Below are 16,576 nucleotides of genomic sequence, written 5' to 3' on the forward strand. Positions count from 1 at the left end.
GATGAAGTCTTTGATGTGAAATACTAACTCTGTACCTTCTACCATTGATGCTGTCTAACCTGCTGGGAGTTTCCAGTGCAGAGAGAGAGAGAGCAGGGATGTGAACCAGGCTTCTGGCGGTTAGCTCGGGAGTCCTTTCCTGTGAAGCCATCTGGCACCTTACCTCCAGAGACCTAGGGATGGGCGGAGTGGAGACAGATACTCACCCACTCCACTCTGAGTGCACACTTTCTGACCAACACGATAACACTGCTCTGCCTTTAGTGCTCAGTTTCAATACTTGTTTTGCTTGCTACAAACACTTGTCTGTGGTGGAATCCCTCACCTGACATACCAGCTCCCACTCAAGGACACTAGATACAGTGAGAGGTGACCTGCATCCTGGAGCCTCACCTGACCCCCTCACGTCTTTATACTGCCTATCTCCTCTCTGCTCTTCCAGTCCAGATGAAGGGTCTTGGCCCAAAATGTCAACTATTTCCCTCCACAGATGTTGCCTGACCTGCTGAGTTCCTCCAGAAGCTCAGTTCAGTGTTCTGTTCCTGGGCGGTACAGTTCCATGTTCTGCTCCTGGGCGGTACAGTTCTTGGATTCTGGTGCACAGTGTTAGATTAGGATTCAGATTGTTGTTTGATTGTGTTTTTCCTTGTATTTTAGCTTCCTTTACACTTGCTTATACTGTATGTTTGTATAATCACCAGTCACGTGGCCTGAAGCCCCCCCCGGTCATGCAGGCAGTCGGCGCCCCCCCCCCCCCCCCGCCCCCGGTCACGAACAATTGTTCTCTGTCTACACGTGTAGTAGGAATAGACTCAAAGCCACAGCCCAATTGGGGAAGAAACCTACTGCAGAAAGAGGGGAACAACCTCCAGTTGTTACACGTGAACAGGTGACTGTGGGTTTCAGTTCTTATCTAAACAACATATTCCAACTGAATAAGTTTAGTGAAGAAATCAGAACGAAATAACCATCAATGCCGAGTCTAATGGAATCTGGCTGCTGGATGATATTAAAAGGGCAACAGGGTAAGATGCAGAGGACGCCTGAGGAAAGAAGAAGACTGGACGGACATTAGCAGTCTTTTCACAGAGAAAAGAGAACCTGTTCAGTTACCGAGGCGACATGATAAAGACTGGGAAAAATCTAAAGAGAAAATCTGTGAGTTAACTGAACAAGTGAGAAAACAAAAGCAGAAGTGTGACTGAGTTGAAGTGTACGAAGCTCAGAGACTGACAGACACAGTGTGGAGAAGCACAGCGAGGTCCTCAGTGGGGTGGTCCTGTCACTGACCCTCCCCCTTGGGATATACCCCCTACATTGGGCAATGATCCAAAGCAGCACCTCTATCCAAATGTAGAGGAATTGCAGAATAGACATGACAGATCCTACAGCCACCTCCAGTGGTTCAAGTGATGATGCCAACATTGAGATAACAGAATTGGCAGCCGTGCCTCGAATGGCTCCAATAAAGACCACGCAAGTGAAGCTGCACAGGAATGGCGATGGATCCTATGAAAGAAGACAAGCATTTTCTCACCAATCTGCTGAACCTGAGAAGTTTGACAGATTGTCCAAAGAGGTTCCATTTCCTAATATAGGAGGTTCAAAGACCTGGACTGAATTTCTGCATAGTAAGAATATATACAACCTGCACCCATATGATGGCATCCAAATTCTGGCCAATATGTTACCTCCTCGTCAAATCAGACAGTTGATGCACAAGTTTATACTGAAAGAGGGGAGGGTAAGCAAATCTCCAAGATGGTTGGAATGCCATTAAGCTGTGGTTGCACAAACAAATCCCAACACCAACAGACTGGAGAAAGGTAGTCAGCTGCAAGCAGAACTCTGAATATGAGGAATGCTTCAGAACAATGTGGCTGAACCCATCAGGAGGGCCAACGGTAAATGAAGATGAGAGAGGGACCTGACTACGGTCCACTGAAGTCAACCTTTATGGACAGCCTGAAGCCAGACGTTGCCGGAATGGTCAGGTTAACAAAATCAAATCATAATGAACCTAACACTTCATACAGCCAGTAAGTGAATATCGTTAACCAAGTGGAAATAGACATGGAAGTCTGAGGAAGGACTTTACAGGCTGGACTACCTGTTGACCAACAACAGAAGCAAGACCAAGTCCCTGGAGGAGCACGTCACTGTTGTGGTCAAATGGGGCATCGGGCTCAAAGTGTTGGGCCAGAAAATAAGGTGGTCAATGGAAATAAGCTCAAGCATCAGCTCCACCAGTGTCGGAAGACCCTGACCTGACAGTACAGTTTCATCAGCTGACTATTAATCAATGAAGGCAACTTTTGGAAACAGTCTCAAGGTCAAAAAATGACCAACTCCTTCCCTGCAGCCCTTGCTTGCCCTGACAGAGCAAAAAACAGACGGTCTATATGTTACACTACTGATTGAAAACAAATGTGCTGAATTCTTAGAAACCGGAGCTGAGCTAACATGTAGAACCAAAACCATTGCCCAAAAATGCAAAGTACAGAGACCAATATTTGCAGATGTGCCTGTGGTGCTGAAGGACAGAAGATGGCTCGAACCAAAACCAGACCAGTTGAGGCGCAACTTTATGAAAAATACAATTCTGGGTGGGAGATATCTCGCAACCTCTCCTTGAAATGGATGCCTTGTTGACCCTAAACTCCACCCTTGAATTCATGAAGGGTAAAGGTTGTCTGGAACCTAATGCAGTTGGTCAAATCTGAACTAACAAACCACCCAATATGGTCAAAAGACAAAATGACTGTGGCCTGCTGGAAATGGACCCCATCATGTTTATTGGAAAGGTGCACCCCCCCCCCCCATGTACGAAGCAGTATTCTCTCAGCAGAACATCTACAGAAGGTATTGTACCCATCGTTAATCAGCTGGAGGAACAAGGAATTCTTGTCAAAACTCACAGTCTATCAAACAGTCCGGTTTGTCCTGTTAAGGAAGTGACTGGCACCTGGACACTGACAGTGGATTACAGGGTTGCCTATCAATGTACTGATACATTAACCCCTTGTGGCCAACCCATCAACCATTTTCAATGCACTGAAACCACCTCGCAAGTGGTTCACAGTCATTGACGTGGTCAACGGGTTCTGGTCTGTACCCCTGGTGCCTGAGTGTCAACTGTGGTCGGCTTTCGCAGTCAACAGACAGCAATACCAGAGGACGAGGCTGCCACAGGAGTCCCACAACAGCCCAACCATCTACCACATGGCTCCAAGACATCTGAGGGACTTGCCAACCATTGATTCGACCATCATACAATATGTGGATGATGTCCTGATTGCATCTGACACTGCAGACCAGCATGAATGCGATGTACTCTCCTTACTCAATTGATTTTATTGTGTATTTTCTTGTAGCTTTCTTTATGCTTGCTTATATGTTTGTATAATCTCCTGTTTGTCTGTAAACTTTTAGTACTTGTTTCTTTGTCTGCAAAGGAGGAGTAAGTTAGCTGGAGGGACGGCAGAGGAAAAATGGAAGAAATTTCTACAGGAAATAAGGACAATGCAGGACAGATATATTCCAAGAAAAAAGAAGGTTTTGAATGGAAAAAAGGCACAGATGTGGATAACGAGGGAGGTGAAGGATAAAATAAAAGCAAAAGGGGCGGCGTACAAAGTAGCAAAAATTAGTGGGAAAACAGAAGATTGGAACGATTTTAAAAATCTGCAGAGAGAAACTAAGAAGGTCATTAGGAAAGCAAAGATGAGTTACGAAAGGAAGCTGGCGGACAACATTCGGAAGGATTCTAAGAGTTTTTTTAAATACATAAGGAATAAAAGAGAGACACGGGTTGACATAGGACCAATTGATAATGGTGCAGGAGGTATTATAATGGATGATAGTGAGATGGCAAGGGAATTGAATGAATATTTTGCATCGGTCTTCACCGTGGAGGACATAAGCAATGTGCCCGTTAGTCAGGAGTCTCACGAATTGGAGCTGAGTTCAATTGAGATTAATAGGGAGAAGGTGCTTGGAAAACTAAAGGGGCTTAAGGCTGATAAGTCTCCCGGACCGGATGAGGTGCATCCCCGGGTTCTGAAGGAGGTGGCTGTGGAGATAGCGGAGGCATTGGCGATTATTTTTCAGGAATCGATAGATTCTGGTATGGTTCCGGAGGACTGGAGGGTAGCGAATGTAGTTCCGTTGTATAAGAAAGGTGGGAGGCAGCACAAAGGCAACTACAGACCTATTAGTCTGACATCAGTGGTGGGAAAATTATTGGAGTCTATCCTCAAGGAGGAGGTTACCGAATACCTAGAGGCGCAAGGCAAGATAGGACCTAGTCAACATGGTTTTGTGAAGGGGAGGTCCTGTCTGACCAACCTATTGGGAGTTTTTTGAAGAAATCACAGGTAGGGTGGATAAGGGAGAGGCGGTAGACGTTGTGTATTTAGACTTTCAAAAGGCCTTCGATAAGGTGCCTCACAAGAGACTGATTAATAAGATGAGAGGTCATGGAATTATGGGCAGGGTAGCAAAATGGGTGGAGAATTGGCTGGTTGGCAGGAAGCAAAGGGTGGAAATAAAAGGATCTCGTTCTGGTTGGTTACCGGTTACTAGTGGTGTGCCGCAGGGGTCGGTGTTGGGGCCTCTCCTTTTTACCTTGTACATCAATGATTTGGATAATGGAATAAATGGTTGTGTGGCTAAGTTTGCGGATGACACCAAGATAAGTGGAGGAGTAGGGAGCATAGAGGAAATAGAAAGAATGCAGAGGGACCTAGACAGTTTAGGAGAATGGGCAAGGAAATGGCAGATGAGATTCAATGTTGAGAAATGTGCAGTTGTACACTTTGGAAGTAGAAATAAGCGGGTAGATTATTATCTAGAAGGAGAGAAGATTGATAGTGCGGTAGTACAAAGGGACTTGGGGGTACTCATACAAGATACCTTAAAAGTTAACCACCAGGTTGGATCGGTGGTTAAGAAAGCGAATGCTATGTTGGCATTCATCTCGAGAGGTATAGTGTATAAAAGTAAGGAAGTGTTGATGAGGCTCTACGGGGCGCTAGTGAGGCCTCATTTGGAATACTGTGCGCAGTTTTGGGCCCCACATCTTAGGAAGGATGTGCTGACGTTGGAGAGGGTTCAGAGGAGATTTACGAGAATGATTCCAGGAATGAAAGGGCTTAAGTATGATGAGCGTTTGTCGGCTCTTGGACTGTACTCGCTGGAGTACAGAAGGATGAGAGGGGACCTCGTAGCGACATTTAAAATGTTGACAGGTAAGGATAGAGTAGATGTGGCTAGGCTGTTTCCCTTGGTGGGCGTGTCCAGGACCAGAGGGCACAATCTTAGAATTAGAGGGTACAGTTTCAAGACAGAGATGAGGAGAAGTTTCTTTACCCAGAGGGTGGTGAAATTGTGGAACTCCTTGCCACGCACAGCAGTGGAGGCCAGATCAGTGGGGGTATTCAAGGAGGAGATAGACAGATATCTAAATAGTCAGGGTATCAAGGGATATGGGGATAAGGCTGGCAAATGGGATTAGAATAGTTTTTTTTTCTTTTTTTCCCACCCCATTTCTTTTTCCCTTTTCCTTGGAGCAGACTCGATGGGCCGAATGGCCTGCTTCTGCTCCCTTATCTTGTGATCTTGTGATCTTGTGAAGCTGAAGCATGATTCAGTCAGTACCTGCTAGACAGGATTCTTATCTCAACCAGTTCAGACCAGTTTGCAGTACAAGAGGAAAGCATGTGTTTGGGTTCCTTTGTTACTGTCACGTCACTTCTTTACTTACCTTGCTGCCTGGTACAGGTGACTCTGTCTGACCTGTCCTGTGATGAACACCCAATAAAACAGCTGTAACCATAACATTTGCACCTCATTCTTGACTTCCAAAGAACCTTCTGGAGAACATCATCTCCAGATCTAACACTAGTACAGCTGGAGCTTTCCCTATTATCTTGGTGCCCAGAACTCAGAGCTGGAAACGGAACATACCTACCAGCCCACCTCAACTCACTGCCCGGCTCTCAACGTTACATCCCTGCTTGTCATTCTACCCAGCTAATGGTGAGGTCCACTGGTCAATCATCTCCGCCTGCATCAGATCAGATTTCAATGAGGACTTCAGGTGAAGGGACAACAAGCAAAAGACCGATGGTGGCCAGGAGGCACTGTGGGGAGGGTCCTCTGAGAACAATCTTCCACCCTTCAGAGCCACACTTCTCTCTGAACACCACAGGCCTGTGTCACTAGGGTGAGGTGGCGCATTCTGTGTTCCCATGATTTTTTTTACTTTTTGTCCTGTGTTCAATCTGTAGCTATTTAATGCTAACTAACTTTCTGTTTGATGGGCTGTTCATGTTTCAGCTTTTACGAAGCACATAAATGAATCAGTACAGGAAACGGGGATTGATCTGAAGACAAATCACCCATCGTAGCAGAGAAAGCAGTCTACTGCTGATGCTGCAGATAGAGTCATGGCCTGACCACTGGAATCAGTGACTCTGGACCCATTGACAGAACTTCCAGGCTAACTTACTGACAGTACTTATAAATACAGGCATAGGGTGAAGCCAGACTCCCCGTTCAACTGCCAACTGTCCACACCAACAGTTCAGGGTGTGGTCTGGATGTAACCACCAATGAAGTGTGTGACTCAAACTCTGTGCACATTCACACACGTTGAGCAGGAGCCACCCAACACCCTCACTTACACTGATACCTGTGAACCTCCCTCATCCCCTTCCCTCCGTACAAACCTTCACCTCCACAGTGAAAGGGGGCACACACGCATTCTCTGGTCTCCCGACAATCACTTCTTCCAGGGTGTCCCACTCATTGTAGGAGCAGACTGGGCACTCTTCAGCCAGTGCATCAGTGGCCTTGTCCTTGGGATCATCTTCTGCAACACAGGAAGTCTTGGCTGTAGCAGCAGCCTGAGTACTCTGGAACGTTTTTTGCACCCACCCTGCCACAGCTCGGCCAATCTGAAAGAGACAAGATGGAGCCATCAGGAAGTGCTGAGATTTGGCTGACACTGTGCAATCCAGCGTTGAGCTTGAAATGGATCCTTCAACCTTCAATGGGACAAAAACAGTTAGAACTGCCAGTTAAATCAGAACATCCCAACCATATATTGGAATTAATTTAATACTATCACTTTTTGTGAGGTACAATAAAAAGCTAGTCTTCCATACTGTTCCTACAGATCAGTTCATTGCACAGTGCATTGAAGTAGTACAAGGGAAAACAACATAGAACAGAATGAAATGTCACAGTTACAGAGAAAGCGCAGTGCAGGCACTGAACAACCCCCACCGCAGCACTGACCACAGCTTCCCACTCCCACACCAGCACTGACCACAGCTTCCCATCCCCACCACAGCACTGACCACAGCTTCCCATCCCCAACCCAGGCACTGACCACAGCTTCCCATCCCCAACCCAGGCACTGACCACAGCTTCCCAACTGCGGAAGAAAATTTAAAGCATTATTAAGCGGGTCAAATCATTTCTACAGACAGCTGTCTGTCCTTGGTTAACTGCCTTATCTAGCTTGCTTGCTTGGTCTCAAAGACAGACATGGGAACTTGTCTTTCTCTGGAATCATTGTTTCATAATCTATCCTAACGCTGCAGACACAGTAACTTTTAAGGTAGGTGCTTCAGATTATCGGCTAGAACATGCTGAGAAATTTTTGTATTTGTGTAAATGCTTTTTTGTCACGTATATTTTAACTATAAAAATGAGTGTAATCCTTTGCTGAGCAGAGTTTCAGAACTCCGCTTTTAGGAGTCTGAGCTCTCCACGATATCATGCTACAATAAAGGCTTTCTGAAGCAGATTCCCTCCAGGTTCGAGTAATCCTTTTTCAGCAACAACAACGCCACCCCAGCAATGACCAAAACCACCCCTGCACTGAACACAGCTTCTGAACCCCACACCAGCACTGACCACAGGTTCTCACTCACATCCCAGCACTGACCACAGCTGGCCAACCCCAACCAAGCACAGCCCAACCCCACCCCAGCACTGACCACAACTTCCCAACCCCACCCCAGCACTGACCACAGCTTCCCAACCCCACCCCACCACTGGCCAACCTCACCAGAGCACTGACCACAGCTTCCCACTACCAGCCCAGCACTGACCACAGCTTCCCACTCCCACCCCAGCACCGACCACAGCGTCCCAACCCCACCCAAACACTGACCACACCTTCCTCACCCCACCCGAGCACTGACCACACCTTCCCAACCCGACCCCAGCACTGACCAAACTGAAACCCAGCACTGACCAAAGCTTTGCAACCCCACACCAGCAATGACCACAGCTTCCCAACACCACCCCAGCACTGACCAAAGCTTCCTACCCCCTACCGAGGCATTAACCACAGCTTCTCACCCCTGGCCCAGCACTGACCAACCTCACCCCAGCACTGACCAAAGCTTCCCACAAACACCCCATTACGAACCATAGCTTCCCACCCCCACCCCAGCACTGACCACAGCTTGCCAACCCCACCACAGCACTGACCACAGCTTCCCAACCCCACCCCAGCACTGACCACAGCTTCCTACCCACAACCCAGACACTAACCACAACTTCCCACCCCTACCCCAGCACTGACCAACCTCCACCCGAGCAATGACCACAGCTTCCCAACCGCACCCCAGCACTGACCACAGTTTCCCAACCCACCCCAGCACTGCCCACAGCTTCCCAACCCCGCCCCAGCACTGACCACAGCTTCCCAACCCCGCCCCAGCACTGACCACAGCTTCCGAAGCCCAGCCCAGCACTGACCACAGCTTCCCACCCCCAACACAGACACTGACCGCAGCTTCCCATCCCCACCCTAGCACTTTCCACAGCTTCCCACTCCCACCCCAGCACTGACCACAGCTTCCCACCCCGACCACAACACTGACCATGGCTTCCCAACCCCACCCCAGCACTGACCAACCTCCACCTGAGCAATGGCCACAGCTTCCCAACCGCACCCCAGCACTGACCAGAGTTTCCCACTCCCACCCCAGCACTGACAACAGCTTCCCAACCCCACCCCAGCACTCGCCAAACCCACCCCAGCACTGACCAGAGCTTCCCACTCCCACCCCAGCACTGACCACAGCTTCCCAACCCCACCCCAGCAATGACCAAACCCCACCGCAGCACTGACCACAGCTTCCCAACCCCAACCCAGCACTGACCACAGCTTCCCACTCCCAACCCAGCACTGACCACAGCTTCCCAACCCCACCCAAGCACTGACCACAGCTTCCCACTCCCGCCCCAGCACTGACCAGCTTCCCACCCCGACCACAACACTGACCATGGCTTCCCAACCCCACCCCAGCACTGACCAACCACCTGAGCAATGGCCACAGCTTCCTAATCACACCCCAGCACTGACCACAGCTTCCCAACCGCACCCCAGCACTGACCAGAGTTTCCCACTCCCACCCCAGCACTGACGACAGCTTCCCAACCCCACCACAGCACTCGCCAAACCCACCCCAGCACTGACCAGAGCTTCCCACTCCCACCCCAGCACTGACCACAGCTTCCCACTCCCACCCCACCACTGGCCAACCTCACCAGAGCACTGACCACAGCTTCCCACTACCAGCCCAGCACTGACCACAGCATCCCAACCCCACCCAAGCACTGACCACAGCTTCCTCACCCCACCCGAGCACTGACCACACCTTCCCAACCCGACCCCAGCACTGACCAAACTGAACCCCAGCACTGACCAAAGCTTCGCAACCCCACACCAGCACTGACCACAGCTTCCCACCCCCTACTGAGGCATTAACCACAGCTTCTCACCCCTGGCCCAGCACTGACCACCTCACCCCAGCACTGACCAAAGCTTCCCACAAACATCCCATCACGAACCACAGCTTCCCGCCCCCACCCCAGCACTGACCAGAGCTTCCCACACCCACCACAGCACAGACCACAGCTTGCCAACCCCACCACAGCACTGACCACAGCTTCCCAACCCCACCCCAGCACCGACCACAGCTTCCCACTCCCACCCCAGCACTGACCACAGCTTCTCACCCCAACCACAACACTGACCACAGCTTCCCACTCCCACCCCAGCACTGACCAAACTCCACCGCAGCACTGACCACAGCTTCCCAACCCCACCCCAGCACTGACTACTCCCACCCCACCACAGACCACAGCTTCCCAACCCACCCCAGCATTGACCACAGCTTCCCATCCCATCCCACCCCACCATTGACCACAGCTTCCCATCCCATCCCACCCCACCATTGACCACAGCTTCCCACTCCCACCCCAGTACTGACCACAGCTTCCCACTCCCACCCCAGTACTGACTAACCCCCAACTCAGCACGAGCCACCCCCCATCCCAGCACTGACCACAGCTTCCCATCTCCACCCCAGCACTGACCACAGCTTCCCGTCCCCACCCCTGTACTGACCACACCCCACCCCCACCCCAGCACCGACCAACCCCCACCCTGTCAATGCTCTGCCAACTGTTCCTTCCTTGCCTGGTTGGAGGCCGACAGTCACCAGTTCATTTCCAGCCTTTCCACCAACATTTGCACAACCAATAATTGACACATTCAGGGCAAATGGAGCACTCGTGCCGCCCTCTGATGCCTTGCTGAATTTTCTCCCAGGCTGTGTGAAACAGTGATGGGACGTGGACCTTGACATCCTGTGACCCATGGATAATGTAGTGGAGGCAATTAAAGTCACAGAAACATACAGCACGGAAACAGGCCCTTCGGCCCAACTGGTCCATGCCAACCAAGGCTCCCATCTAAGCTAGTTCCATTTGCCTGCATTTGGCCCATATCCCTCTGGACCTTTCCCATCCATGGACCTGTCCAAGTACCTGCTAAATTTCCAGTCACATTGGAACCTCAACATCTTCAATAATTATCTGAAGCCAAGTGTAATTAACCAGAAGGTCATATTCACTTTTACAATATGTTATCATCAATGAATCTTTGTATTTCAATCTGTATAAACCATGAGTCGCTCACCATCCACAGCTCAGGTAGGTCTTCTGGAGATGGAACGGAGATTAGATTCCAAGGCTTGCTATAAGAAAGTGTATTAACAGGTATAATTGTGCAATTACAGTGTCCAGACCCAACACTAAATGACAACAAATATCCCAGTGAAGGCTCTATTTTTACATTAATGAAAACTGCAGTTTCTACACAAATCAGTAACACTAATCTCCATTCCATTACGGCAGAATGTTTAGCTGATTCTGCATCTCCCAGTTCACTTGCTAAGTGATGGGACAAGGTGATCGCACTGTCAGTGTTGTGTATTTGCACAGACCGTTTGTTGCCATCCCTGAACTAGATGATGGAAAAAATGTGAATGGCATTTTAGTTCTTTGTAACCTGATAATTACCACTGTACTCAAACTCTTATGGTCATTTATGTTTCAGCCAGTGTTCCTGAAACAGACATATCTTCTTTCATTCCTTTTTCTGGATCAGCTATTAGAGGGCAGTTGCTGGGCTGGGCATTTCTATTTCTGGTACATAGTGAGGACAAGTCTTGTGAAAGGGATCATCAGGGCATGTGGAACGTACGAGCAGCATGGAAGCCGATTAACTCCAAAAGGAACCAGGCTCCCCTCTCATTTACTGCTTTGTTTTTCAAAAACAAAATCTGCATCAAAGGTTTCTTCCTTGCCCACAATTATGTCCTTCAGTTCCTTGAGCAATACCTCGCATTGTTTTAGTTTATATTACCCTGGCAGTGTGTTGTCAGGGTTTATTTACCTTTGGAAATTGCCACATGATAACTTTTCAAACTTGACCAGGCCAGGTTGCACATTCCCATGGGGAGTGAACAAGTTGGGACTGAGCCTCAGTTAACTTGGGCTCCTTCTTCACCAGGTGTAGTCTGCTACACGACCATTTGGGCTCAGGAATGTGTCCAGTAATGTGTCCTTTCTCCTGCCTGACAGGGTCTTTACAGCTGTTTCTGTCCAACCTGAGGTACCCTGAATGTTTATCTAAATATGGCTCTGCTTTGGTCGTTCACTTTTAATATTCCTGTGATGCTGAACTCAATGAGGCAGACAGCAGATGTGAAATGTATTCACAGCCAGACAGATCCCGACCCAAAGCACAGTACCACCCCACCAGACACATGAAGGTTACATTAGTCATTCAGGCCCTTCGGCCCATTGCATTCGGGACCTTTTCCCATCCACACTAATCCCATTTCCCGCATCCTTTGTTTTACTATGAAGGAGACCAGCTGCTCTGTTAAAATCTGTTCATGAAGGCACAACGTTTAGGTCGTCCCTCCTGTCACTGAGACCATAGCGCTGCCAGTGACGCTGACCAGTGACCCAGAGTGACTTCATACACACTATCCTCCACTACACTTTGCTGGGAAGGCACGCTGGCTCCGCCGGGGGATCGCTGTTGGCTCCCCTTCCTCTGCTCGGTGGTTAGACTTTAAAAAGTTTGCCTCGCCTCACAAATTATTGCCAACACTTGCACTTTCCAGATGTTTTCCTGTATATATCGTCTTTTAAAAAGGTACTCTGCCTTTTTCTTTAGAGTTCACCAAGATTTCGTTCACGTTCCAGGCGGGAAGTAGTGACCCCGGAGCCCCCTAGACGTTAATGTGAAGCGGGGGCTGCAGCCGGAGACCTGCTGTGGGCGGCTTCAGTTCAGGGACCGACCCCGAAGTGAGGGCAGTGACCGGAACGTGTCCCAGACCCTAGGGGACAAGGGGACGGGTCCCGCCCGTTTCACTCCCGGCACCGACAGGTGGGAGGTCCGTCAGACCCGGGACCCACCACAGGAGGGCCCGACCCCCGGGATCCGGCACCGACTCCCCCCACCCCACCCCGCACTGACAACATCACAAACTTCAGCTCTGAGCTGTCGGGACGTAAATCAAACGCCAACCCCGGATGGTCCATGTGTATCGTGCACCGTGTGTATCGTGCACCGTGTGTATCGTGCACCGTGTGTATCGCGCACCGTGTACTGTATCGTGCACCGTGGGTATCGGGCACCGTGTACTGTATCGTGCACCGTGGGTATCGGGCACCGTGTACTGTATCGTGCACCGTGCACTGTATCGTGCACCGTGGGTATCGGGCACCGTGGGTATCGTGCACCGTGGGTATCGGGCACCGTGTACTGTATCGTGCACCGTGCACTGTATCGTGTACCGTGGGTATCGTGCACCGTGTACTGTATCGTGCACCGTGGGTATCGTGCACCCACCCTCACTACAGTCACAGACACGTTGCCCGTTAGTTCCCACTCTCTCGGTGTGACCGACCCCTGTATTTGGGGTTTGACCCCCGTCCCAACACTTCTGGGGAGTTTAGCTTTCGCTTTAATTTGAACTACTCATATCGGGCGCCATCCGAGCGGAGCTGAGAGCAGCGGCCGTGAGCGGGTGTGGGACCGGGGACAAGGCACCGGACATACTGACCATGGCTCCTAAGTAGTGAGCGGACTCGGCTCCTCTGCTACCTCCGCGGAGACATCGCACCCGGATCATGGTCCTGTACCCGCAGCGTGATCGCGCTCAGTCTGGGAGCGCGCCCCGTCCCATCTTTTAAAGCCTTGTGCCTTCCTCCCATTGGCTAATATAACGGCCCCTGACCTTTCTGAGGGAACCTCGAGATGTCCAAACTTAGAAATCTTAGCGGCACCGACTGGTCCCGGGACATCGGCATCTCCAGCAGCCGGCTTTTGGAGGGGGGCCGCCCGGCCGGGGGTCTGTCCCGGTGCACCGTCCCGGGGATCTGCCGCCACATCACAGCTCCAATCTGGTCCTGTCTCGGGGTGTCAACGGTTCCCAACCTATCCTCTGTCAGAGTCGTAGAGTTATACAGCAGAGAAACTGGCCATTCGGCCTATCATGCCTATCTACACTAATCCTGCGTGCCTGCATTAATTCCATATCTCTATGCTCATTCAAGTACCCGTCCAGATGCCTCATCAGAGTTGTTAGTAAGATAAGAATGCAAGGAGTTGGGGATAACGTATTCGCATGGATAGAGGATTGGTTAACCAATAGAAGGCAGAGAGTTGGGATAAATGGGTGTTTCTCTGGTTGGCAATCAGTGGTGAGCGGGGTGCCGCAGGGGTCGGTGCTGTGCCCGCAACTGTTCACGTTATACATTAACGATTTGGAAGAGGGGACCGAATGCAGCGTATCTAAGTTTGCTGATGACACTAAATTGAGTGGAAAAGCAAATTGTGCAGAGGATGCGGAGAATCTGCAGAGAGATATAGATAGGTTAAGTGAGTGGGCAAGAGTTCTCCCCATGTTCGTAAATGTGAGGTCATCCACTTTGGAAAGGAAAGTAGATCAGATAATTATTTAAATGGTGAAAGATTGCAGCATGCTGTTGTGCAGAGAGACTTGGCAGTGCTTGTGCATGAATCATAAAAGGTTGGTTTGCAAGTGCAACAGGTTATCAAGCTGGCAAATGGAATGTTGGCCTTCATTGCTAGAGAGATTGAATTTAAGAGCAGGGAGGTTGTGCTGCAACTGTACAGGGTACTGGTGAGGCCACACCTGGAGTACTGAGTGCAGTTCTGGTCTCCTTACTTGAGAAAGGATATACTGGCTTTGGAGGTGGTGCAGAGGAGGTTCACCAGGTTGATTCCAGAGATGAGGGGGTTAGCCTGTGAGGAGAAATTGAGTCGCCTGGGACTATACTCGCTGGAATTCAGAAGAATGAGAGAATGGAATTCAGAAGAAACATATAGAATTATGAAAGGGATAGATAAGACAGAGGCAGGAGGGTTGTTTCCACTGATAGATGAGACTAGAACTGGGGGACGTAGCCTCAAGATTTGGGGGAATAGATTTAGGACGGAGATGAGGAGAAACTGCTTTTCCCAAAGAGTAGTGAATCTGTTGAATTCTCTGCCCAGGGAAGCAGTAGAGGCTACCTCATTAAATATATTTAAGGCACAGTCAGATAGATTTTTGCATAGTCGGGGAATTAAGGGTAATGGGAAAAAGGCAAGTAGGTGGATCTGAGTCCATGGCCAGATCAGCCATGATCTTATTGAATGGTGGAGCAGGCTCAATGGGCCAGATGGCCTCCTCCTGCTCCTATTTCTTATGATCTTGTGTTACTGTTCCTGCCTCCACCACCTCCTCTGGCAGCTCATTGCAGACACCAACTACTCTTTGTGCAAAAAACTTACCCCTCAGATCCCCTTTAAATTTCCTCCCTCCCAATCTAAACCCATGCCCTCTAGTTTTAGGCATCCCTACCCCGGGAAACAGACACTGGCTACCTACCCTATCTGTGCCTCTCATAATTTTACAAACCTCTATCGTGTTACCTCTCAGCCTCCTTCACTCCAGGGCAAACTGTCCCAGCTTATCCCATCTCTCTTTATAACTCATTGTCTCCAGTCCCGGCAACATCATTGTGAATTCTTTCTGCACCCTCTCTAGCTTAATCACATCCATACTGTAGTTTAACCAGAACTACATACAATGCTCCAAGTGCAGCCTAACCAATGTTTTGTACAACTGTAACATGACATTTCAACTCTTGCACTCAGTGCCTCGGCCAATGAAGGCAAGTGTGCCATATGCTTGCTTCACCCCCTTTACCTGTACAGCCCTAATCTGACTTCAGCAACGGAACACTACAGACCACCTTTTGAACTACCATGGACTTTTCTTTGATTGTGTCCTTTTTTTGCACTGCCTTGCTTTTGCACAGTCTTTTTTCATGCATGGTATAGTTTTTATGCATAATTTATATTGTGTGTTATCTGTACCCATGTGCCTGTGATGCTGTTGCAAGTTTTTCATTGTACCCTACCTCATTGTACTTGTGCACATGACAATAAACTCAATTAGACTTGACTTGTCTACCTGTGTCAGCACTTTCGGGGAATTATCTACTTCTACCCCAAGGTCTCCCTGTTCAACAACACTCCCCAGGGCCCTGCCATTCACTGCGTTTGTCCTGCCCTGCTTTAACTTCAGAAAATGCATCACTTCACACTTGTCTGAGTTAAATTCCATTTGCCGGTCCCTTGCCCACTTTCCCAGTTCAAGATCCTGTGGTAACCCTAGACAACCTCCTTCACTGTCCATTCTTCCACCAATGTCGGTGTCATTTGCAAACTTACTAATCATGCTCCCTACATAGAACATAGAACAGTACAGCACCCTTCAGCCCACCATGTTGCGCCAACCTATATAAACACCCCCTCCTTGATCAATCTAACCCTTCCCTCCTACACAGCCCAAAGCCCTCCATTTTTCTTACATCCATGTGCCTACCTAAGAGCCTTTTAAATGTCCCTATTGTATCAGCCTCTATCACCACCCCCGGCAGGCACCCATCACTCTATGTGTATAAAGAACTTACCTCTGACATCTACCCTAAAACTTCTTCCACTCACCTTAAACGGATGCCCTCTGGTATTGGGCATTGCCGCCCTGGGGAAAAGGTGCTGACTGTCCACTCTTTCTATGCCTCTCATAATCTTATACACCTCTATCAAGTCGCCTCTCATCCTGCGTTGCTCCAAATAGAAAAGCCCTAGCTCGTTCAACCTTTCCCCATAGGA

The 16,576-nt window shown here is 49.5% G+C and overlaps 1 protein-coding gene across 2 annotated transcripts in view; it reads right to left on the reverse strand.

Moving 5' to 3' along the window:
* The window catches only part of gatm (glycine amidinotransferase (L-arginine:glycine amidinotransferase)), a 46,457-nt gene that overhangs the window by 15,873 nt on the left and 14,008 nt on the right, over window positions 1–16,576 (reverse strand). The window contains exons 1-2 of one of the 2 annotated variants that reach the window (XM_052040180.1): window positions 13,452–13,521; window positions 6,732–6,959 (exon numbers count right to left, since the gene is read on the reverse strand). In XM_052040180.1, the coding sequence (XP_051896140.1) occupies window positions 6,732–6,959; window positions 13,452–13,520 (297 nt within the window). In that variant the 5' untranslated portion in view covers window position 13,521. Of the gene's footprint in view, window positions 1–6,731; window positions 6,960–13,451; window positions 13,522–16,576 lie in introns of those variants that run through there. The other variant, XM_052040179.1, reaches the window with a different exon arrangement.

This window comes from Pristis pectinata, chromosome 28 (genome assembly GCF_009764475.1).
Source record: "Pristis pectinata isolate sPriPec2 chromosome 28, sPriPec2.1.pri, whole genome shotgun sequence".
Classification (NCBI taxonomy): domain Eukaryota; kingdom Metazoa; phylum Chordata; class Chondrichthyes; order Rhinopristiformes; family Pristidae; genus Pristis; species Pristis pectinata.